The 26684-nt window shown below is 41.7% G+C and overlaps 1 protein-coding gene across 1 annotated transcript in view; it reads left to right on the top strand.

The window, feature by feature from the left end:
* The window catches only part of cntnap2a (contactin associated protein 2a), a 454430-nt gene that overhangs the window by 204370 nt on the left and 223376 nt on the right, over positions 1-26684 (top strand). Inside the window, exon 4 of the mRNA XM_050057256.1 lies at positions 21733-21880. Coding sequence (XP_049913213.1) covers positions 21733-21880 — 148 coding nt within the window. The remainder of the gene's footprint in view (positions 1-21732; positions 21881-26684) is intronic.

Here is a 26684-nt window from a genome sequence, read left to right as displayed (position 1 = left end):
ACAAAAGTTATGTTTACATTGAGTGTAACTCACAGAATATATTGTGTGTATACTGTATATTTGCAAATCCAGTTAATTAGGTATATTACACGCTATGTGTTTACATCCATGTTTATTTGCTAGCAGTCCTCCCCTGCCTTTGCTAATGCATTTCATCATACCTTGACGTGTTACCCCAACTTGTTAAATAGTGGAATAATATGAATGTGAAAACAGAGCTTGTCTCTGAAAACTCACTACATATCATAATTAATTATTAAGTAGTGGATCTATTAAAGGGAAGATGTGTTGTCCTAAATGCTAAAAAAATAAAATAATAATAATAATCAAGAAATTATAGGTCTTAAATGCAGAAGAAGCACTTTTACTAGTCTGGGGTTAGCGTACACTGATGACAAGTAAATTTGCTTTCCTGCCAGTGTTATTAAATAGAAATGGAGCCCAATGCCACAATGACACACGCTATGGTTTAATCATGACATTAACATCCTGTAGACTGTTGCAGACTTGACAACATAAACATCCTAAATGTGTCCCTTTGTATTTCCTGTTGGAATATTTGTTAATGCAGTAGCTGACAGGAAGTAAACAGGGAACGAAGCTGATGCTATAGCAATGGAACTGCAATGAAAAGCCTAATGTTTCAACATAGGCTTTTCATTGGCGCAGTTCGTGATTGTTGATGGTATTTAAGCTTAAAGGAGGTGTACGACATTCAGAGCATATCTATGATTCAAAGTCTGAGCCGGGTGCCTGCACATGGCTCTCAACATGGAGGTGGCTGAGCAGCAGCTAGCAGTTAATGTTGCTAACAGCATGAACAGTTTTAACAACTGCAACTGTGCTGACAGAGCTATCATCAGCCCCTTCTACACTGCCAGATTTTCCGTGAATGTTGGGCTGTTTTGCCGGCAAGCTGCGAGCGTTTAGACACACAGGGCCGGATTGACGAGTTGATCCAAGGTGCCCAATTTTCCGCCTCGTAGGGTAGTCATATTGGCGGAACCCTTTTAGTTTAAACAGACCGAGGTGGCCTTCTGCAATGGGAGGGGCCGTCGATGACTTGTGGGAGGAGCTGTTGATGACGCCACACATGCAAGCCACTGGCGGTGGATAAGCATGAAACAGCTGATAGCAGGAATTAGCAAGCAGCTAGTAGCAAGAGGGAAATGCAAACCTGACAGATACTGTAAAGATGAGCAACTGGGGAGACAAGGAATTGTGCGCCCTCCTTGTCCTCGCAAACGAAGAGGCCATTAACCATCAGATGACGGGGACGATGAAGAACGGGCCGATTTACGAGAGAATTGCCGAAGGACTGACCAGCCGCGGCTTCCCTCCCACATCTCTGTTTACGTCACACGCTGAGCTACACGTTTTGTTACTTGCTCACGCCCCCCATTGCCCCGAAAAAGGCGCATTCTGTATAAACAAAAGTAGGTAGGCGGCATTTTGCCACACTCCCCGATTTTGTTTTTATACTGCCAATGCTGAAAGAAGACTGATTGGGCTTTCCTGCAAATTTGCACAATTCCTGTTTAAAAAGGGCTACTGTTTAACCAGGGAGGAACTGAAGGGTGGCCTTACACTTTCATGATGATGCCAACGCTGGCAAACAAGCACAGTGCAGAGCGGCAGCAATTAGCTAGCCAGTGGGATACACTTAGAGACGTACTGTCAATCACAACAAAGAACAGAGAAGCTCAGATTACATCACACACAGAGGTAGCTTGGCTACATTTCTGCTTAGGACGCCATCACTATAGCTTTACATAGCAAATAGTTTTATTAATGCTCTGAATGTCATAAATAGCTCCTTTAAGGAAGTGTTTCCTCTCAGTAATTTCGGACAGAGTATCTTTAAACTAATCTGTCCCTCAAATTTAATTCCTGAAACGCTGCTGTGCAATACAAGCTCTTGTACCTCTTCTGACAGGGCAAGAAAACACTGGTCACCTAATGTGTGGGCAGTGGGCAAGTCCTCAACTAATGAGGTATAGAGCCTTGATAAAGATAAATGGGCACTGTCACCGTTCAGTATGAGAAGATCCCACATGTGAAGAACCTTGTTCACCAGCCACAGAATTAAAAACTCTAGTTAGTGTTTGTTTTCATACTCCCGAATGAGCACAGTATTTTTTTTTTTGCATGTGTGCATTTCTGTCTGTGGGTATTAAGCTGCATTCAGCCCCAAATAGCTTCATCATTAATTTCTCTTTTAGTACTGTTAGGACCGCATGCGGTGACAAATATGGATCATTTACAGTTGAAAGTAAATTAAGCTGTTGTTTTTGTGTGCTGCATCATAATTGTTTGCCGATTATTATTTATTCAGAAGTGTTTTCCTTCTGCCATTAACCCTGATTCATTGCCTCTAATATTTCTGCAAATACTCCAAAACACATTCGTCTTGTGTGTATTTGTAACTATAGTCGACTTTTTTTTTCTGTTTTGCCTCGATGTATGACATATATATTGCTTTTTAATTTATCGCCAGTGTAATTCAAAATATTGCTTATGTAAACAAATACAGAGCCAATAATTTTAAGCTGGGCATATACCATCAATAACCCCCAGCGCGGTAACAAGCAAAGCTGGAGCCATTTATTTCTCTCTGTCTTATTTAGAAGAGGCTTTGGGATTGCAGCAATCTACATGAGAGCGCACACACACGTGCATGCACACATACTCTACACTTACTAAAGCTAAATATCTTTTTGGTGAATATGTGTGTGTGTGTGTGTGTGTGTGTGTGTGTGTGTGTGTGCGTGTATGTGTGTGTGTGTGTGTGTTTGTTTGCGTGTAAGTGGTGATAACGTTGGAGCTATCAGTGCTATTGATCAAAGGGATGGGTTGGGATGGTAGGGCGCTTAAGTCAACCTAATGTTTCACCCACACACACACACGTACACACTGCTACCATCAGGGCCTGTTGCAGCCCATTCAATCACATTCGGCTCAATCCCATTCACCACTCGATGAGGTTCACACAGCGATCCCCAGAGAGAAAACCACCTGTCCTTCAGTCTTATGCATGGAGGTTCTATTCAGGAACATTTTGCCACGAATCACCGCCTGCCGTTACTCCACGCTGATGACTTAACTCTTACACTGCCAAACTGAGAGGACAAGTTTCAGTCAAAGCAGCAGTGTTGATGCTAGCTTAAGTGTTGTGACTGTGATTGACTGGGGAGTGGGGTTTGAATTATGGGGACGGGAGTGAAAACAGCAGGTCAAGGTAAAAACAAGAGGCAGTGGTGGTTGAAATAGCTAGGTATCCTTCTTAAATATAATCATAAACATTACATTTTCCATATTCCTGCCTGGAAATATCTTGTAAAATATTTTCAGACACCCCCTAAGTGGACTTTAGAATTTATTAAGCTTGAGGTTAGCTGAAGTCTCTTCGTCTGCCTTACTCCAATCATTGCAGTGGCTCGTTCTCATTAAAGTCTATGCTCACATGTGTCACTCAAGCAATGAAGAGCAAGCGTATTAAAGTAGCTATCTATTGCATCGTGTTCTCATCCCAACTCGTCAGATATTTCTGCTTTGTCAGTGCCATTCATGTCTACATATGACGCGCTAGATATCCTCCTGCATTCGTTGATGATGTTTGAGGACGGCGTGTCAATTTATGTCTGCTGAATGCATTGTGTCTCTAAATAAACTGTCTTCACAGGAAATGTACAGTTACATAGAGTCTTTTTCAAAATAAACTTAGAACATCAGTAAAACACCTCATATTTATGTATTTTTTCTTTGTGCAACACAAGCATGTGGTTAGGTTTAAAAAATACATCATGGTTTGGCTCTACATTCACACGGGAAGCAAACACCAGATTCCTGGGTAAAAGTCCAAGGTATGTTTGGCCCATCCACCACCCTTCCCACCCAACCTATAAGGACTTTCCAGTTCCTTATATTATGTTGTTCCGGCAGTGTTTCAAACTGATGCTGTCCAGTGGCGCATCATACAGCCACAAGGTGCTGTCTGGCCACATTTTCAACTGGCGCTGCTTGTCTGCATGTCATACTGCCACAACAGGCACCGTCCAGCCCACTGGAGGCGGATCATACCACTGCTACCAACCGCCTTACCCCCAAATTCCACCAGATGCGTGTGGGTTGCGTCTGCGCTCTAGAACGGCAGCGGAGCCGATACGTTTCAATTCTAGTCAATGTGTGCTTGAATGTGGACTTCTACTTTTGCCGGACGCTGGAGCACAACACAGCAATTCAGCAAAGAGCAGATTGTGCGGGGCAGGAAGTCAGTGTTCACGGTGGATCATATTTCCCTGCACTACACCTTGAAAACGTCATAATGGGCGGAGGCAGGCCTGAAGTCAACAGGTCAGAGGATTTCAGACATCATTTCACCCTGTTGACACCATGGACGAGGAAATGTTAATCGTCTAGGTGCAAAACCATAAAATCATATATGACCCATATAATATATCATATATACATCTTGTTATATCGCATGATTATGCGTGAATTTGCGAGATCTCGTGGGTCCTTGTGACTCCCGCTGTCCGGCGGAGCTGCACCGCTCTGCACCGCAAATGCAGCCGGTGGGTGTTGACGGACGGCGGAGCACGCAGCGGATAACCAGTGCAGCCGTTACGCAACGGACATGCATCCAGTGGAATTCCAGCGTAACTGGCGCAGCCCCATGGCGTATCATACTGTTGCAAAAGGTGGCTTTTGCCGTTGGTGTCTGACCCCAAAATCACTGACCAAGCAGCAGTATTTGACAAGTCTATTTGGCTAGTGTAATACACTTGACTTTCTTTAAGGTTACTTTGAAGACTGAAACATTAGCCTAGGTACTTAAAGACATAGACCACCCAAAAATCCAACTTTGTCAGCTGCTTTCTTACCTTGAAAGTAATCTTATTAAAAAAATGAGTCCATATTCTACAGGATCTTTTCCATAGGAGCTATATGTTTCTTACATCTGAATTAATACAAAGATAGCACTCACTAGCTTAGGCTTTTGAGCCCCTAGACTGAGTCCTTTCTTATCCATTCATTTTGGTGTTGGGACCAGTGCAGCATCTACAATCTGTTTTTTTTTTCAATTAGACTGTTTTAAAGTAAGAAAACAGTTAACAAATTTAGATTATTGGGTGGTCTATGCCTTCAATATTAGTGTTAGGCACAGGCCTATGCTCTACCTACCTCTTTGGCAGGTTGATAGTGTCTTTGGTTTTGGTACAGCATTGGATGGATCTGTTTGAGCGGAAATGTTGGCCTGCTGTTATTGTGTGTGTGTTTGTGTGTGAGTGTGTATGTGGGTCAAACTAGCTGGCAGTTTTGCTCTTGACTACTCTGTTGGTGACCCCTGACTACAAAAGTTGTTGAGTGTTATGTGCCCCATGAGCTTGTGTAATGGATTTGTTTCATCATCTCCTACAGATATCACATTAAACAAGCAAGATATTGATATAAGATTCTAAGACTTCAGTTCATAGAAGCACACGTGGAGAAAAAGTTTGACCCTCCGATTGTCATCGTATAATTCTCACTCTGCTGGGGGGGGGATTGTTCTCAAAGGCCTGGCAACTACAGTATTGTATTTGTGAAAAATAATGTTTTTAATGCCCCACTAATGTACTGCTGAGGAGTCACAATGACATTGATGAATTGCTGTGATAATTAAACCTGCTTGAACAGCGGACGATGCCTAAGAGACTGTCAATACTCGCTTCAAATAATCAGTTACACAATTATCATACTTATAAGGGAAAACACTGCATAAATCATTTATTATTGAGTTATCTTTTAAATATCACAGTAAATAGAGAGTGGAGTTTTTAACTGAGTTTGCTAAAGAGGAATGTGTTGATTAGCAAGTTCATATTGTTTATATCTTGTGTTGTACAAGGACGCACATGCACACACTGGTTTGTTTGACCTTAATGATACATTTTATGATTGAGACAAAACCATTTTTGTTTAGAATTATAACTCCAATGTGGGTACTTGAATGAAAGTATTTTTTTTATGTGTCATACACTCTGGTAATAAATAAATGAAAAATAGAAAATCCAGCTTATAAATTAGCGGCAGTTGCAAAAATGTCAGTATAACACATGTTTTAGAAAGTTGGAGTACTCAATGACAGGTAACAATTTGAAGTGTATGTCTTGGAAACCTTTCAAGTGATTATCTTGATGTCTTTTGTCAGTTTAAGTGTCAGACGTTGATTCAACAGTTGCGGCATCATGATTTAATGCGTGTCTCAGTGGGAACATTAAAAGCTGAATGTGGTGTGTAGTGAATTCTGTGAAAGCACAGAAAAACATTCTCTGTCTGACTGCACATTAAAACTCAATTAACTTAACAAACATTCTAAGTCACATGTTCCGTCGACACACTTGTTTACCATAACTCTTGTTTAGATAATGCCAGCAGGCTCTGTCTCACTGTCAGATTATATATTAACGTGGATGAGAAGCTTGAAGCTGCAAGTACACCAGGTCAGCAGACAGTAATGTATGTATCCAATAAACTAGCACAGCCAGTGCTGCAAATCTTACGCTGATACAGGATCTCAGAGGGACGTGTTAATAATGGCTTCTCTCTGGACCAATGAAAAATAGCCCTATATGTGTTTTTTGGTCTTAGGACGATTCTTAAATATGGCATTAGTCCCTGCCACCAAAACTTTTTCCATAGCACTGGCTTCTTTTCTGCAAGGTAGTATTAAATGTGCAGAAAACAAACATCTCTTTTTCATGTTTCATGTATGCATGCCTCTTCCTGTTATGAGGTGTACAGAGGCATCGCATTCATATTCCTTAGTGTGTGCTGTAAACAAGAAGGCTACAACTGTATGGTGATCTTCTGCGCAGCAAAATTATTATTCAGTAGTACATGATGCTAATATTCATAAAGATACCTTAGTACTTAACAGCAGTTAAGTCAGAACAAAAGGGGGGAAAAAATACAAATCTTTTGCTGTAAATTGACCTCATAGAGAAAAAGCATCTCTGAGATTAACAGCGACACAGGACCCAAATAATTTTTCAAGCCTCTGTGCTTGGAAACACATTACTGACCTTGTTATCTTGTCAGCTGGCCTGTGAGCCTTTTGGCTCATGCTTGAGAAACCAGGGCATAAGGCAAGTGAGTTATAGTTGCTCGGACAGGGCTACTAATCTAACACATATCATACAGTGGTATGTGTATTTTGGATCTTACATGTTGTTAGATTAACACTTCTACTTCCTGGTGTCTTTGTAGCCTGTGAAGAGAAAATTAACCACTTGATATAGGGCCAGTTCTTAAAACTAGGTCACTTATGTAGTACAAATTTGAAATTATTTTGCTTTAGTGCCAGAAAAAAAGCTTCCAACAACCAGAATGCATTGTGCACAGTGTCTTCCAGACTGCTCCCAGACAAACTGGCATACCAGTATTATGTCTCTTCACCAAGGCTCTTGTTGAAATACAGCAAGTTTTTTCTGAGTGGTAACCTCTGGGGCTGAAAAATGAAGCCAACATCCCAATGCCAAAATCTTCCGTCCTCCACTCCAGGTACGAAAACAGTTTGGGTCTCTATAGTTAAATTCCTCGTTCATGACAACTGCACAGGGATGATTATTTATGTAACTCACCTGTTTGCATTTTATTAAGGCTTCAAGTCAATAGTGTCCTCGGCTTCTCAGACAGATCCACCTCTCGTTCCTCCATAGCTCCACCTTCTCGTCCAATAATGGTTTCTTTAAAATGGCGATCGCCAAAATTCCGAACTCAAGGCGTCAAAATGGGAGTCCACAAACCAATGGGCGATGTCACTGTAGCTACGTCCATTATTTTTGCAGTCTTTGGCTTTTTCACTTATCATGGTGTATAATTGTTTTGTACCAGTGTTGTACCAGTGTTTTAAGCAAATGATGTGAGAATGTCGAGGTACAGCTTGTACCTCGACATTCGACCTCCCTCAGTTTTGACTTAAAAAAAAAAATTACAGCTTGATTTATTTATCCGTGATATTTCACAGTCAGCTCTAAGAAAGTAAAGCAACAAGAGAAATGAAAGTACAATGCTGACTTTTTGAACTTGAGTGATTTTCCCTGTTGCAAGATTTAAATCGCCCTCTGTGCTTTTGCATCTGATTAAATACAGACATCAAGTGCCTCATACATTTCCATTTCCATTCAGGCATTTGGCTGACACTTTTATCTGGAGGGGCTTACATTAGGAGGAAAGAGAGGAAAGTAAGTGTACATTAGTGCAAGGGTCCAGAAAGGCAATGATGAAGCAAGGAGAAATGAATAAAATTGTTAGTGTAAAAACAAAGATAAGAAGAGCGCTCAAAATATCTTGCATATATGTATTAAAGTGCTGTAAAGGAGGGGTGTATGTGCTGATACAGAGAACTGGTCTGGCATTAAAACAAGTCTTGGGCTGCAGTCTTTAGACACTCTAACAGATGAATAAAAGCAAATATGATTAAGGGCCCGTCCCAATACCCCCCCTTAGCCCTACCCCTTGGCCCTACCCCTACATTTGCACGTTCCCGCGAGGGGTAGTGGGGTCCCAATTCCTTTTTGCGTGTAGGGGTAGGGGGCATAACGAGGGGAGATTTCAGATGCTGACTTGCCAGCAAGGGGTAGACGTCGCCATGGCTACCACCGAGCAAAAGACGGGGAAAAAAGTTCATACATAGCATCGTCAGGTTGCTTGTTAGCTAGCTAGCTAGCTCGCACTATCTGGCGTCCTGTTTAAAATAGTTACGTATGCTTGAACATAACTGATGCAGTGATGTAGTGAGTGGTGTCCCAATTCCTAGGGAAAGATTTCTACCCCTACCCCTCTTTGCTTCATTTTGAGAGCCAAGGGGTAGGGCCAAGGGCTAAGGGGTAGTGGACAAGGGGGGGTATTGGGATTGGGCCTAAAAAGTACGGTGGCCGAGAGAGGTCACAATACACGCAAACTCCAAAAAACCAGCAAATCCACACAACACACGCACATTAAGAAAACACCCCCAAATTCAGAAAGCATATTCATCGATTTCGCAATACATACGCTGTAAATCCTCAAACCACAAGCAAATAAGAAAACGCGATGCAAGCGTTTTGCTTCTTGCTTGTGCTGTGAGCATTTGCATCGCGTTATCTCATTTTCTTGTGTGTTGGGAAATCGATGAATGTGTTTTTTGAATTTGGGGGCGTTGTGGCCTCTCTCAGCCACTGTAAAAAAGTCCCCATTATGATGACATATACACTTTTTATATGTATTTATGTATAAGTATACAACGTCTGTGTATAGCAACAGACTAGATTCAAGTATTTCTAAAGCAGTGGCTCCTAACTGTTCCAGCCACGGGATCCAGATTTCTCCTTTGGCATTAGTTCAAGGTCCACACAGTTTAATCTATTCAGCTTTATACTTGTGTTTGGCTGCGTCATCAAGCTAGTTTGCTGTCTCTGTCAAATAGCTCTACAGCAGGAAACAGCACTTCCAAATAAAAGCTCTGTGACAGAAATTCATTGTACTTAAAATTGGAATTTGTTTTTTACAAATTTGACATGTTTGCGAGTCACTTGTGGTCCATTTAGGATGGATTCGCGACCCACTCTAGGACCACGACCCACCAGTTGGGAACCACTGCTAAAGACCATTTGGTTACAAAGGCACACTACTTGGTGCAATTTTAGCATTAATTGAACACACTACACGCTAATGCACTTCTTCTTCTCTGAGGAGAACCCTTTCTTTTGAAGGACCAAACGCCTCACTCATACATTCATACTGTATTTAGCCAGCGAAACTGTTGACTGCTAAATGTCAGCTTGTAATTGAGTGAATAGGAGGGGTGCTCCAGATCTCAGCAGGGGTGCTACTGTACTGTAGGTTCACTTTGCATTTGCTATGCTTTATATATAATTGCTGTCGTTCTTTATTGATGGCATGGACCATTCTCCTTTCCTTATCAAGCTTGTGTGTATAAAATTTGTGTGAATGTTGGCTTTGCTGTGATGATATCAGGAGTAGGAGAAGGGGAGATATTATGTAAACAGAAATATTTAACTAATGTATTTGCTCTAATTATAGCCGCACAATCGAGCAGGAGCTGCTGTTAAGAAAAGTCTCCCGTGTTTGAATGATGATAGCCTTTCATTAACTCATCTAGAAATCATTTCAGCCAGACCAATACTCCAACCAAGCCTTCCTGCACTGCATTGGTGGTTCTGTCTTAGTGGCGCTACACATAAATGGCACTGCCCTTGTAGTCATGATAGTAGACACATTATAAAGGGTAATATTTTCTTTTTGATAACAAGTAATTGCTTTTGCCAGTAACACAAGAGAAACAGGCAGCCGCTTCTTCTGTCATACATGAATGCCTGTTTTTTCACTGATTATCAATTGTTCTGCAGATGAACATTATGTCGAGATAGACACTACATTGAACCATGCATAGATTAACTAAAGCCAGTGCTATCCAAGATGCTATGTAATGAGTCAAGTCACAGATGGAGATGATCCATAACCACCACCCAAACGGCAACTGGCACCAGCTGATAAGAGAGACTGGGGAGGGGATCAAAGGAGATTATTTACGACAGAGGAAATGAGGTGCACTCGTTTGATATTAATGCAAGGTCTTTAGGAGGTGTAGCATTAAGTTTGATGTGTGTATTAATAGATATTATCCTCTTGTTTTGATCCTGACGTATATTGACCCAGCACATAAATTACATCACATAAAGAGCCAACCAGGCCCCAGATGCATATAAACATGTTCATGCACACACACACATTGACTCACAGCGACTTCTGCTGACCATTTGCCGTCGGCCATTGTAAATGAATGATTACATCCAGCATTAAAGTCCAAAATGTTTGAATTTAACTAATCAGACCACAGAGGAACGTAGTGCTCGCAGCCATGGATACGACATTTATGGCTTTTTTTTTTTCATCTGCATTGATATAAAGTCTTTTCTAACTTTCGGCTCTATATCTTGATCCGCTGCACAGACTTCACAGGACTTGAACGTCAGCCCCTTTAATGTCACTTCACTCCATTCCAGATAAGAGTTGTACGGGAATTAAAAATTGCTGAGTGTGAATAACGAATATGATGAATTGAAATAGATAGAGAGGACACTTCCCAGTGAGCCATGGAAGTCTCCTTTGGTATGACTTGAGTGGCTGCTATGAAATTTTAATAGCACTGTCATGAACATGAACATTGTACTTCTGTGGAAGTGGACAAGACGTGGCACTGAGGTTTGTGGCACCCATTTTATATCAGCTATGCACAGGTGGTGCCCTACCAACCACTTTTCTTTTTTTTTTTGGTCCATAAGAGTATTAGTGATGAGTGGTGTCTGTCTGACTCATTTTGCTGAATAGAACTTGCCTCTTTCCAAATGGCTCTTGTGGGTCTTACAACTAATGTCAAAGCTCTGGGTGAGTAGGCGGTGTGATGCACGAGGAGGAGTCAAACATGAATGAGTGTAAAAATGCCGGCCCCCTCAAACATCATGTCAAAACACACATGCACTTCCAAATAGTGAGTAGTTAGCAGGCGCAGGCAGGCGCAGGCGTTCAGACAAACAGGCCGACTTAGCTCCATGTGGTGTGTGAGGTTTCATAGCCGTGCCGGGGAGGCAGTCTTCACTCCATCAGTGTTGGTCCCTGGTGAGCAGAGGGGAGAGAAGGTGCCAAATGTTCACAGGCTGAGTAATGGGCTCTTAAAGCTCTATTCTTTCCTTGTGTGTGTATGTGTGTGTGTATGTGTGTGTCCCTGTCTGGCTCTCTGTAAAATTAAATTCAATGCAGGGGAATATTTTGCACACCAATGATAATTTAGTGAAGTTTGACGTGGAAATACTGAAGATGGTTTAATGCTAAAATGTTTCTTGATTTTTACTGAGGCCTTTCCTTCTTTCGATTACTCCACAGCAATTAATTATCCCAAAATGGAAGTGCATAGAAAAGTATTAGCATGAAATGTTCTGGAAGTGTTCCTCGTTTTTCAGATAATAATGTATGGGAAGCAAAGAAAAGGTTTTCAGTTCCCTTTGTCACCAGCTCTTTGGGAGCTCCTTTTAGCAGGTGAGAGCAGTTAATGAGAGACCGAACTGAATAGCAGCACTTCGGCACATGGCAATAACGGATAAAAGGGGTTATAATAACGTACCAGCTTCAATAAACTAACAGAAAGAACACTGGAAACACCTCGTCTGCACAGATAAAAATATGTGTTAAAGCATTTGATGCAAAGAAATTAGCAAAAATGCACAAAGCAGAAAATGGACGTAAAGTTGGAGTGATGTTGATAGGTTTGCCTTTTATCAATAGGACAGTTGTTGGTGTGAAAGGGGAAAGAGAGGGTTACGACATTCAGCAAAGGGCCGTAGGTTGGATTCGAACCTGTGGCCGCTGTGGCAAGGACAAGATCTTTGTAAATTGGGTTACTGCTCTACCAGGGGAGCTAATGGGTGCCCCATCATCATTATTATTTCGATCAATATTGAGATCCCGATTATTTCTCACAGTTTGTCATTGATTCTAGGCACAAAATCCTTGTACCAAAATATGACTGCTCCTCATCCACAGTGCATCTCCTACAAACAAAATCAACATAAAACTGTACCAAAACTTTACGCCCCAAAATTAAATCAGCAAGGCACTGCTTTCACTTTTTCCTTCATCTTAATTCAGGGCATCTCCTAGAAGCAATATACAGACAAAAAAAAAAAAGGCTGACGAAATATGAATATACCATTACAGAGTGCAACCAGATAAAAACAGTGTTTTTTGGACACAAATATTTTGCCGAATGCAATTGCTTATTTCGGTCCATCTTTGGGAGCTGGATGGCGATGTGCTGTACAGTGTTGCTGTTACAGATGTCTGCAATGATGACGGTCAAGGACGGGGATTTAGAGAGGTATTGTTAGTGATGTCTTTACAAAAAATGATTCTCCAACAGGGAAGTCTGGCTGTTAGTTTAGGAAGTGCTTGATTTGATATGAGTTTCCTATGAGTGGAGCACTTAATTTGAATGTCAGTATTGCAGATGATCACGGTCATTTAATTGTGTGAAGCCAAAATCGTGACCATGATTATTATATTACAGGAACATCTGTAGAAATATCCTACATATTTATGAATTCATGTACATTTTATGAACCTAAACATATAAGGTTATTGTCTACCGGTAGTCCCCGGAGACCTCTGTGCCATCCCACTGGCACCACCGGCTCGGCGCACTGAGCTTCAGGGAGCCAGGGACAACAGTGGGCAAATGGGCAGGTGTCAGATCTGGCAGAGCACTGAATCAAAACACTAACACATCATTGACAGTGTGATAATAACATCCAAAATACAAAATTCACCCTCAGTGGTTTATGAAACATGAGGAATAATTTCAAAGCTAGTAAAATCATTCAAAACACAGACGCATCTTTAGTGAGTTTACTGCGTCCTTTCAGATTTTAATGGTCAGGGATGCAGGACACGTACCTAGAAACATCCCTGACGCTGGCAAGAGAAACATGCAGTGCAGTTCAAGTTCAAGGTTCCTCCTCAGGTAGCATTGAAGAGTAATGGAGAATAGCCATAGAAATGAGGGGAAAAGCAGGGGAGCTCTCCCCTGGCATAGACAATATAATATCAGTGATATGAAAATGTATTTGATGCATATAAAACTGGTAACATATCTAACTGAGTGGGAGAGGCATGGATAAACATCAACAGTAATTAGAAGAAATCCATATTTTAAGATTATACTTTTCAATATTCGATCAATAATCGAAAGAAAGAAATTGTCAGGAAGAGGGAGAGTCGACAATCAAAACCAGGCAAAAAACACTACAGTTGAATCACAAAGAATGACAAAAAAACATCAGGGGATACAGCAAAGGTCAAGTTCCCCGTTCAGCCTGTCTGAGCTATAGACCCAGATCAAAAGTCCATTTAACTTCTGCCTGCAGCAGAACTTGCTTGTGGTCTCCACCCCTAGTGGGAGGCTTGATTGACTGTGTAGCTCAGAATTTTAATTCTGTGGGCCAAGTGTCAAGAAGTGGTTAGCCAGAGGAGATGAAGAATCTCTCCCATTGAGGCAGCTTTTTGTGTTCAAGAAGGCCTGTTCCCGTTTTGCTGTATTTTACCGACATATAGTTTCAGGCAAGGGACATGAATAACATAAAGCCTCCCATGGGAGGAACAGTCAGATATTTAAGTTAGAGCATTTTTCACATTTGGGCTAATAAAATGCTTTAGTTTGTTGGAATGAGGGCAGACAAAGCTGTGTCCACACAGAGGAGCTAACTTGTCCAACGGCAGAAGTGCTGCAGTGGGAGATTTGAATTGATCACAGCAGTCTCTGAGGATGGTTTTACATTTAGATGCCAGTAACGCTACTGACAGACAAATACTTGCTATTGTTTTGTTGTATTTTTTAATAAGCCAGTGTTGTAGGCACTCAAACACATACTGTACACAGTCACAGTGACAACATTATTCTACTCTACTTTTTAAACAGAATAAAGGTTACTTCAATCAGGAGAGACTCGTTGTGAGAGAAATTAATATTTATTTACATGTGCACATAAACTTCCCAGTAAGAGGGTTCCTGGTTCAAATCCAGGGTGGGGGGTTCGAAGCCTGGGTGGGGGAGCCCTTCTGTGTGGAGCTTGTCAGCATGGGTTTTCTTCGGGTACTCCAGCTTCCTCCCACAATCCGAAGACATGCAGGTTAATTGGTGACTCTGAATTGCCTGTAGGTGTGTAGAATGTGAGTGTGAATGGTTGTCTGTCTCTATGTGTCAGCCCTGTGATAGTCTGGCGACCTGTCCAGGGTGTACCCTGCCTCTCGCCCAATGTCAGCTGGGATAGGCTTCAGCCCCCTGTGACTCCTAACAGGATGAGTGCTACGGAAATGAATGAATGTGTAAAGTCTTTGGCGATTAGACCCTGTCGTGATCATCATCTACTCTAGGAGGGTGGTAAAGACATAGTAGATTAGGGCTCCCCCCCTTTGGAGTCTAGACGTTGGTGGTGGTAATGATGATGATGAGATGAGGAGGGAGCTGAGGATCTGGATGTGAAGAGGAGTGGGCTTTTGATGAGCTGGTCCAGGTGACTGGAGGTGAATGGGGTGGACGAGGGTGCAATGATTCTGCCTAAAATGACAGCTGACAGGAGCAGAGAGGAGAACAGATTTAAAGTTTGGCAGCAGCAACATTAATGGCTGAAGGAGATCGTGGCAAAGTTCTGCTAACCCAGAGAGGGAACACTCATAATCAGCTGAAGTGATGGGGGTGTGATAGAGAGAGAATTGTGAATTTCTACATATTAACACTAAGAATACACTGTAATTCAGTGTTTTTTTAATAGATTTTAAAGGTACACTATGCAGGATTGTCTGGTACTGATTGTAAACACACTTGCCGGCAAAAGTGAAATTAAAAGCCAACGTCAGATTCACTCTCATTTGGCGTTTTGCCTTGCTATATTTGCATTTTTGCAATGATTTCTCTTGGATGCCTGCTGCATATGTTCTGGCACCAGGATGCCACCGTTTTCTAAAGCCCTGACCTTACCTGAGCACTGTGGGGATACACGCCCATAAACTTCCTGAGCACAGACAATAACAAGAAAATAAGAAAATACAGGCAGAGGGCAGAGTCTGTGCAGAAAATACACCACCACACACATCTAGTGGGTCAGCAGCAATGATTGAGAGGGACTTCTTCTGCAGTGGGAGGAAGCGTCTATACATTGTTTTTTAGGATAATCCTGCACAGTGTATCTTTAAAGATGCATGACTTAAATTTAGCATTACTACAATTGGTCCTGTGTTGGCACAGTTGAGGCACAAACCCACACAAACACAACCGCCCACAGGGTTTCACAGAAACACAAATTTCTCTATGGCCCTTCTGTTTTGTCCTGTTCACTTGTCGATAAAAACAAAAGACCAGACCAGGCCGGACTGATTTCCCCTGCCTCTTTTAGGAAGGAGCACACACACCGACACGCACACACATACACACACACACAATGGCCTCTACTCTGAGCTGGTCTAACAAAGCGTCCTTCAGCAACAAGCAAACACCAGAAAATAGCTTTCACTTGTTGTTTCTCAGTATCTGGAGATCTGTTCTCTGGAAAGGCCTGTCTCTGGCTGTCAAAACAGAGACACACAAGCACATACATCCACTCACACACATACAGATAGATACTCACTGGCACACAAACAGACACACACAGATAGAAATGACAGATGCACATTCAGGAAATGAAAAACATGCAGCCAGGGAGAATAAGTAAGTAACTCCTGCGTTGAAGGGCGGGAGAGCTGCTGAGCAAGTAGATAATGGGTGTGTGTGAATGCCCAGGTTTGTGTATGGGCACAAGCATGCCAACATGTGTGTGTGTCTTGTTTACATGGCGAGTGATGTGTGTGTGAGAGACAGAGCAGACCACAGGGGTCTTTGTCGACCAGCTGTAGTAAAGTGATTGGCTTGTTGTTTCTTGAATGACGGCAGCTCTGGTGTTCCAAATGCCCAACAAGGACACTGGCTGGCTCTCGGCTTCCCTCATTATTTTTGTTTTCCAAGTTTCCTCTCGTTGCTTTTTCTTTTTTTTTCTCCACTGATCTCATGGATTGCTTAAATCATGTGACAGCGCTGCACTGCTTAATTCTCACCCAAAGTTTCCCTGACTAACTACGCTTATTTAAAGTTTTAAAACACAGCGTGATCGGTTTTTAATATTCTTAAACTTAATGCACATCCTCACAGGAGTACAAAAAACAGGAGTAAATATTTCTCACATTGAATCTGCTCAGGATTCCCAAGTGTGTTTCTTTAATGGAAAACTGTAGTACATTTGAAAAGTAGTTTGACAGACATAGCATAAATATACATCAATAAAAGGCTTAAACTTGAGAAGAGTAACACAAATCCATTAAAGTGTATACACACATACAGTACACACACAAACACAGACGTATGCTGAGAAAAAACTAAAAGTTACCTCAGGCACTTTGTGGCCTTTGTTGCTGTAAATTACCTCAGTTCTTGATTAAACAAAACGTCAAAGTGTCTAAGCTCTTAAGTTGCCTAACATTTACACACACATACATAGAGGTAAACGGTCACACATACACACTATATGAAGTGACACACGCACACACAAATTCCCAATTACTCATTGGTTTGCTGGTTAATGATTTGACTCTGGAGGAGAGGGAATTAAATGGTTGACTAAGCAGACTTTTGCGAGGTGTTCAGCATCCACAACTTTTTCCTCATCTCCATCCTCCTCCTCTCTTCCCTATCCTACCTTCTGCCCTCCGCTCTGCATAGTAATGCCTTTGAATTGAGCTGTTCATTCAGCCAAGCACAGATAAGTGCCGAATAGCGGGATGAACACAATAGAGAAATAAAAGAAGGAAGCTGGAAAATGGGGATGGAGCTTTTGGGCGGAGCCGCAAAACGGTTTTGTTCTCTCTCTCCCTTTCTATCTCTCATACCTTGACGGGCAAGGAGAGGAAAGTGTCGGCTGGACAAAAAGAAGTAAAGTCTTCTGCACGCAGTCAGCCAAATCCTCAGTAGATATACACTATTCAGAGTTTTTAATATTATTATTTTATTTCCACCTATGAAAGGAGCTTAAGTGTGATATCAGGTTTTAACGCGGCAAAAAGGTTTAAATGGCAAGGTGGTGTGCGGGCGGCCCTGTGTATGTGTGCATATGTGCTCCGTGTGTGCATGCAGATTGATGCATTTGTGCTTTTTGTGCTTCAAATCCTGAGCCAGCACCACAGGCATTCTGGAAACAGAATAGTGAAGGACAAACATGCAAAAGAGAGCACATGATGTGAAGGAGGATTTAGAAGATTTGACAGAAAAAGAGAAGAGAGAGATGAGTCTTTGAGATAAAATCTGAGAAATGTACTAACAACTCCACAGGGTGGTGCTAGCCCCAGTGGTTAAAGGAATATTTTAGTTTTGAGGACATCTTTAACCTGTTTTCCTTCTTTCAGATTCTCTTTTTATGTCCTGGCATGAAGATTTGTTAAACTGGGAATGTATCTCAGCTCAGCTGCAGCTCTGAGGACACTGCGCCTTACAGCCTTGTCTCAAGTTTTGGTTTTACAGTTTCAAAAGTGCAAAGGAGGTGAACTGAATCTTGACATATATACATTTTTAATATGTCTTTACTAATGTGTAAATTGTTACAGTGGAGTTACACCAGTTGTCAGTCTATGGGAAGGTTTTTACAGTGTGTTTTCCTGCACTTGAGATTTGATCTCACAGAGATCCATGACCTCAGGAAAGCAAACCTCACAATTGGACTTTTGTTCAAACTGCATGCAGAGGCAAAAGGAAAGCATCCATGAGTTTATTTGATTCAGGTGTGTAAGAATAAGTCAAAAGTCCCACACAGCCAAGCTGTTCCATAAACTTGTGATTGTGAATTTGATGATCAGTACCCTGAACTACTGAGAAATTAAAGAGTGCGACATGAACGATGGTTTCCCTTCTCTGCATTAATCTCTATAAACAAACGGCCAATATTTTAGTGTTGCAAGTGTTCTGGTTGTTGTTGTAGTTCAAGTACGTTTTAGCGGGCTTTGGTTGCCTGTGTGGAGAGCAAAAGAGGTGGAACACAAAAATGGAATCAGAACCCATCGGCTATTGCCTGACGACAACTTTTGCTTTTTATTAAGGTTTTTACTAATTTATCTGCATTCATATGATATCTGTTTGTAGAAATCAGCTGAAGTGTTGTCTGAGCCTGTCTCAAGTTGCTCATCGAAGTGCAAACAATGATCACCACACAGAAGAGGATATCTTTCCCTGGATGTCCGCTGGCTACACTACCACCCCTGAAATGTTGGCCGTCGTCTCAGAGGCTATATCGTAGTTAGACCAATAACCGATGGGTTCTGAAATTTCTACTGTATTAACTAGAAATGTATTTTTTATGGCTGGTAACACACACAGAGTATGTGAGTGAGCAGCATAGCTGCCCTTGAGCAAGTCACTTAACCCAAAACTTCAGGACCTGTGCACCTGCAGAGACTAGAGGCTGCAGTTAAAGTACACTGAAGGGCTCCCTGATGAGTCATGTGGAGCTGTGTGAATTTGAAGCAGGGTGCTAATAAAAAAAGAGTATGTGTTTGTGCGCTCAGTTAACCTTTTCTAGATAAATAAAGATTAAAAATGAAAGTGAGGGAGAGGCACAGAGGAGATAGAAGCACCATTCACCTCATGTCCACTCCCCCGCCACGGTGGAAGTTCGCTGGCTCTGAGCTTAGTGTGAACTCTTGACCATCTCCTCCTTTGCAGATAGCACATCTTCAGGGGTACGTACTTAGGTCACCGAGGAGTCAGCTCATTGCAGACAGTCTAAGCAGAGCTTAGACTCATCCACTGCCCTGCCCACTTCATGTCTTATCTAGCATAACACATGGCTTTATAGTGTCTTGCTCTCATCTAGTTACCTGCTAGGCTTTTAATGATGCTTCTCTCCAATGGTTTGTGCCAACTCCTCTGTGCATATGTGTGTAAGAGAAAAGCATGGGGAATGGGATGGTGGTGTCGGTTTGTTTCAGAGGGGGAGAGAAAGCACAGAAGTGAAAACAGTTCAGGGACTGTGGTTTAGTGGGTGGTTAGAGGTTCTCCTCACATTGTGCCAGGTCAAGTGAAGGAAGAGACATTGAGCAGAAGGAGCAGGTGAGAGAAGGAAATAGAAAAGAAAATAAGAAAGGAGTTTGAAGAAGGAGTGTGTTAAACAGTGCATTTTTGGTGACTTTGTTGGTACTCTAGTACCCCTTTCAACAGTCATGGGCTGGCTAGGCTTGGCTTGGCTTGGCTTGGCTTGGCTTGGCTTGGCTTGGCTTGGTTTGGGCCATCAGCCCAGGGCGGCAGGGATTTGCATTTTCATTACAACAGTGCTACCCACTTGAAGGTGTGTCTTCAACTGCTGACGGCTTGTCTTGAGTGGTGACATTTAAAGTCAGTGGCCTAATCCACAGCTTAAATACCCTGTTATTTTTGATGCATGTGTTTTTCCACAGCAGGGCAGGTAAAAGAAGTTTACTTGTTAGAGGTGAGCTGTTTGCAGAGGTGCAGAAAGAGCCTGTTGTCTGAAGCTCTTCATCGAATATCTCACTGTGGCTGTTTCTGCTTTCACTTTCCTCCCTGCTGTATTATTAGACTTGCCTTTTTTGAAGAAAAGCCACTAAGAAAGTTCTGCTAATTCAGCGATAAACACACTTAATTTCCTGTAGATTCTTCACAATAAAACCTCCCATTATTTTGTTATATAAAAACTTTTATTGTGAAATAGCAAAATAAGGAAATGTTGAGTTTTCCAAACTACAGAGATTTAGTTAGAAGCTACAAAAGTGCTCATTTTGTAACACACATGGCTTGTTTTAGGGGAAGAAGCGGGGTTGTTGGGGGTAGTTGCGGTCTGCAAGATGTCATCGCTACCCACTTGAGGGCCTGCTCTTGAGAAGGTCCATCTACGGCGCAGCTTGGTGTTGCACGGCACGTCTAAACTGACAATGGAAATGCAAATCGGTGGGGCCAAAAGTGACAATGGAAAAGGCCCATAGATTCCTTTATATCCATTACTATACAGGAAAAGATTAAAAGTAACATTAAATATTGACTGAGTCAAAACATGTTTACAGCACGTTCCTGCTCTGCAGCATAAAAATACAGAATCACATTACAATACAGAATAAAAACAGAAACACAGACGTTACAGGAGATTTTCTCTGTTCTGTCTCTCTTTTCTACAGTGTGAATAAAAATACATAAATATTATATGTATAAATTCAGCTGCCCCTCTCTAACAAGATTTATCAGTGTAATTGCTGTACCCAGTAGGTCAGTGTCACTCACTGTGCCACAGCAATGCAGAAAATAAGTTGTGAACACAACAAGAATGAAACCCTGAAAGTCTCTACTGAAGGCTTTTAGAGTGGCCAAATGTTGTTCTTTTAGTGCACGACTGCCATTAGATCTCTCAAGAGCTGACAAATTGCCAAATATAGCCTGGCGATTTCAAATCCATACCACTTTCTTGTTGTTGCCTGTTTGTTCTTCGCACACTATGAACTCTCTTTGCGTCATGCTGCCTTGCTGTTGCTCCAGACACAGCAGGGATTCTTAAAGTTAAACTTTGTTCTTTAATGGTGCATGTAAGCAAAGTGTTTTCATGTGATTCTACACAAAAACATCTATGTACTTTATTCTATGTGCATAGTGAAGTAAATAACTGAACAGTCACATTTGTTTTGTTTGTATATGGTACAATGTGTTGTGTTCTCGAGGCTGATATTTCAGAGGCTGCTTTACAGAATGAGTTGAGCGCAGTGTTATGACAAGGAACTGTAAACCTCATCAGTCACAAGCCCCTGTGAATCTTTCGGGAACCAGAAATCAGCCTAAATATGAGATGATGTGAGCAGGGACTTTCTTACATGCACTCGGAGTTGAATACAATATGCAATTTCCTCTTCAAATCCCCCGCAGTCAGATTGTCTTATGGTCGGCATATTAGATATGTAGACTCATAATTATTTTGTATGTTTTGTGAGTGTGCACCTTTAGGGCAGGATGTGGTGAGTGGAACAAATACTCTTGCTCCTAGTCCCGAAGCTGCTTGTTTGACTTCAGGCTTGTGTCTTTGATGTATTTAATTTCATTGTACGTGTGTGTGTTTGTGTTCGCAGGCCTTCTCTGGGAACTCCAACTCGGAGAGCTCAGTTCGCCATGAGCTGCAGCAGGGAATTGTGGCGCGTTTCCTGAGGCTGGTCCCGCTGGACTGGAGCGAGGAGGGACGGATTGGCCTGCGCATAGAAGTCTATGGCTGCTCCTACTGTGAGTGCAGACAAACAAACAGACACACAGACACAAAAATACATTGAACTAATAACTCAATATATTCACTCCAATACTTTGTACTTATTTGTACTAGGGATGTCAATGGTTAGCTGCAAAGAATATTTTAAATGCTTATTCATGTTGGTCTATAGGTTAATTTTGCTACTCTTCAGTTTACTGCACTGCACACCAGCTTGGTCTGGTGGGAACTAACGTTAGCTAGCACCACTGTTGTGGAAACATCAGGCCAACTCTCTTAGTCTCCCTTTAGTGGCAACTTCCACAGCTGAAAATTCAAGCCAGTGTGGAGGTGCCAAAAACTGCAGTTCTTTGAATGGCCACTTGAGGCTGACTCCAGGCGCCAGTCAATCCCACAGACACCACGTCCCCAGGAATGCTACTCAGCTTTGCAGCCAATTTTTCCCAGTGGCCACTCGTGGAATTGCAGCAACAAAAATCACCCGCGGCCCAAAAAGCATTTACCCCATAGACCACCAGTGTAAGACACGTCTATAAAAATGTTGATGGGACACCTCACACTGCAAGCAAGGTTAATTATGACTCTTTCTATAATAAATTTTCAATCCAAGGAGGTTACATATTTGAAAAACTTTCCTGAAGCTGAGAAAAGCAATTTAAAAACCAATGATGTCATCATAATTTTAAGTCTACTGGCCGAGCAAAAAGTTGAGGCCGGTGCTAGCAGGAGAAATTCTACTGTGCATATTCAGTGCACTACATTCCATGGAAGTAAACCCTGAAGCTAAAACGTTTTTTGGCGCAAGCACCAGGCAAGCAACACCATAGGACTGAACAGGCGCTATTTAGCCAATGGGTATCTAGGTATTTAAAATCTATAATAGACACACAAGTGAAAATGCCCAACTTTAGAGCAGAAGTTAACATGTTTGCAGCCTGGTACAAAAAATGGTTTTGGTCTTTTTCGCTAATTTCCCCCTTCATGACTGAACAGGAGGTGAAATGTATATAACTCACCTGTACATTTTATTAAAGCTAAAAGTTATGCATAATTAAGGGCGGGCTGCTTCAGGTAACAGGATGTCTGCTGATAAAGTCCTCGGCTCCTTAGTCAGATCCCTCGCTCCTCCACAGGGCTAGCGTCTCGCCCGATTATCTTCTGGCTCCAAAAACCAAGATGGCAACAGCCTTAATGCCAAACTCAGCTTTACAATGGGAGTCCACAAAACAATGGGTGATGTCATGGTAGCTACATACATTATTTTTACAGTCTACGGTCTCCCCCCAGGGTTGACCCAGTGAGTAAGTGACTCAATTTTGAGCTGCTAATCTTCTTTAGCATTGTTAACTTCACTGTTAGCTCTGTAAGCACGTTAGCAGCGCAAGCATGACTAGTTGTGCTAACATAGTTAACAGTGCTAAAGGGGTTTTGCGGCTCAAAATGAGGCCGCTTACGCACTGGGGCTACGTATGGGGTAACTGGAGGATGTCAACCATATTTCTGCTCCAACACTGTACTAGCAGTAATCACCGCTAGCTAGCTCCCACCTGACTTGGGTGGTGTGCAGTGCACAGTGGCCAAGAATGTTAGCTAACCAGCGGAGACAAGTGGGTGCTATGTTTGCATATCTTAACGTGGCTAGCTGGCTGTCTGTCAGCAAAGTTGACATGTTTACATCACAAAACATTTAAATTTCACCACCTCTAAACTGATAGTGCTTTGAAACACGGTGCTGAAGCTCACTGGGTTAATAGAGTGCTGAACTAAAAGGAAAAGCCTCTTGTAGTTCACAGTTTGTGTTTTTGTTTTGTTTTTTCCTTAACAATCAACCAGTTAGTTACCAGTCAATGGATGTCAGGCTTTCAAAAGCAAACTTAACCAAAACTGACATCCCTAATTTGTATGTGAAAATACTGTCATACTTCTAACAAGTATTGTTAACATTTATAATTAGGGATCCAGGAGGAGAGTGTAATGATGGTTTGTCAGCTCCAATCATGTAACACTGGGTTTTCATTATTTTGAGCTGAATCTGTTTATGAATCAAACACAAACTCTGAGTGAAAACTTGCCTGGACACACACACACACACACAAAAGAAAAGAAACCTCCATGTGCAGAAATATGCAGAGCACAGTTGCAAACTGAGAGACACACACAGATGCACACACACTTACACACTGTCTCTTGCTTTCTAACAAATGTATCATCCAGGGAACTGACTCTCTTGCATCCTCTTGCTCTCATCCTATTAAAGGCCGCCAAATTGATTTTGATAACAATTTTCAATTAAGGCTCTGCATAAATTACTGTTATAAGTGACACACGTACATCTTTCATTCCAGAGATGCGATTACACTGTGTGTGTGTGTGGGTGTGTGTGAATACAAGGGCATGTATTGCATTCCAGTCAGTCTCCATCCCTTTGATTATATTTCCCTTGTTTCATTTCCTTCCCATGTTAAAAGAAAAGCAAGTCAGTAGTGATAAGGATGACAAGATGTGGTACACACACACACAGACGCACACGCGTATGCACAGATGCACCGAACAATAAAACACAGAAATCCAGCCCACTCTAAGTTATATCCATCACCTGTCCCCTCCAACAAAAACACTCCTGCACTCACAAACAACTTTGACAGGGAAATAATTCACTTCTAATACATGCGACTGCGTTTGTGCGCAGATAAAGTCAACTTGTTGCGGCTGCTGTTTGTAACCAGAATAGCTTCTACCCTTTTATTCTCTAACAGCGTTGATCTCATTGATCTTAATTTGGACTATAAAAAGTGCAAACAGAATTTGATTTTGGAACGTCTGCCTTGTTATTTAATGTCACGGTTCCTGAAAGGCACATTTTATTTTAAGCCACTTCAACTTTAAATAGTGTCTCACAGGTTCACCATAATAATGCTGTTGCGCCTTACTTTTCAGGGACAATAAAGACGGTACACATTTCCAAAAACATCTGTATAACAGGAAGCCTCAGACCTACACAGAAACACTGAAGCAGATAGCAAACAGGATCACTGCCCTGATCACTTTAGAATTTATGAGCATGATTTCCTTTTCCAAATGCAGTATAAAACATGGTATTCAAGTGAGACGCCACGAGATATATTTCTCAACTGTGGTGGAAGAAATGTAGGAACAATCAATAGCTTACACAGTGAAGCTGGGTGTCAAGCACCAGCGGTTTTGTGAGCTGTAAACAAAGTTTTGGCAGGACTGAGTAACATACCAGAAACACAGTCTATACTATTTACTAGTAAGTATTTCCAGAAGTTATCAGTTGACTTTAGACAACAAAAAAGTTGGTAAATTGAGTTTGATCCAAGTTTGCTTTTTAACACCGACACATCAGTGTGTTTGTCACGAGCTTGCTAAATGTAAAAGAAACTACTTAGACTGAGCAAAGGCTAGATTTGATGTAGATTTGATTTGACTTGATTTGTTTATTCCGCAGCTTCTCCACCGACTTGTCAGTAGTCTTCAAACAGTGCGTCTGATATTCATATGGCTTCTGCAATGGGTCTGTTTAAAGTAAATATCCACTGGCTGCCATCTCAATGTATAGGAGGATCGTGCATTAAAAATGTCATTACTTTGAGTTACAGTTTGCTTTGCTTTCGTTTGCAGTAGAGCTTAAAATTATATTACACCTAATTACAGCTGTCAAGGAACAGAACAAGGTCCAAACTTGTTTTTCAAAGGAGCCCATTAGTTTGCAGGATCCATAAATCTAAATTTTCTCTCCATAAGAAAAATCCCCTTTAGCCAGCCGTATACCAAATAGCAAGAGATACAGTACACCAGAAAATATGCACTCCGAAATCCCCCCCGACATACACAACAACAGAATTAGACCGAGGTTTAGCAGAATCTGGGCATAAAAAGATAATGAGTTTTACTTTTTCCTGCCTCAACAACAACTACTGCTGACGTGACCTTAGCTGGCGTCTGCTCCAGTGGAGCTGCTCACGGGCCAGTAGGAGAACGCTGTGATTACGGTTAACTCCCAGATGTAAGTGGGTTTCAGCCGTGTGAAATAAATCATGATGAAACGGATCATGTGTGCTGTCTCTGGCTTTCCATTCTTAGATTAGAAGAAGACACGTTTATTTAAATACGTTTCGGGAAATGGTGTCATTTCATTCAACAGGCAGACACACAAACAGCATTTAACAGGCAGTGTTTGAGGTAAACAAGAATGCTATTGAAAGAACATATTTATTCAGAGGATGAATAAGTATATAGAGTTCTGTGTTTCCAACAGATATGAATGTTATTCACCGCATGCTGACAGATGAAGTACGTAATAAATACACACGATCAGGTGAACACATGCTTACAACTCCGATATCAGTGATAGCTCAGAGACAGAGAGAGACATTTGCATATGCACACACACCCGTACGTGCACACCCACACTCCTCCTGGTCGGGTGCGTCATCTTTCAGAGTTGTCTGTCAGCTGTGTTTTGAAGCCCAGAGTTATGATTATGCTGTCACTGCTCCTTTCTTCAGCATTCAGTCATAAAAATGCAAACCCGTACGTTTGCGTGTTCATCTACCCACCCTTCACTTCCCGACTCTCCGGTTCTCTTCGAATCAACTTCTCCTAAATGTTTTCCTGCTTCCCAATCCGAAGATGAAAGAGAGAAGTACAGTGTTGGGCAATGACAAAAGAAAAGAGGATGAAAGAAGAAAGCACAAAAGAGAATTAGTAGGAGGAGAAGGAGGCAGATAAATATAGATGTTATGTTCCCGGCATAATCACCAAATATGTTGGTTGTAGATGATAATTCTGGGTTTTGAA

Source organism: Epinephelus moara, chromosome 11, assembly GCF_006386435.1.
Source record: "Epinephelus moara isolate mb chromosome 11, YSFRI_EMoa_1.0, whole genome shotgun sequence".
In the NCBI taxonomy this organism is placed as follows: domain Eukaryota; kingdom Metazoa; phylum Chordata; class Actinopteri; order Perciformes; family Serranidae; genus Epinephelus; species Epinephelus moara.
This window is presented reverse-complemented; position numbering and strand designations above follow the sequence as displayed.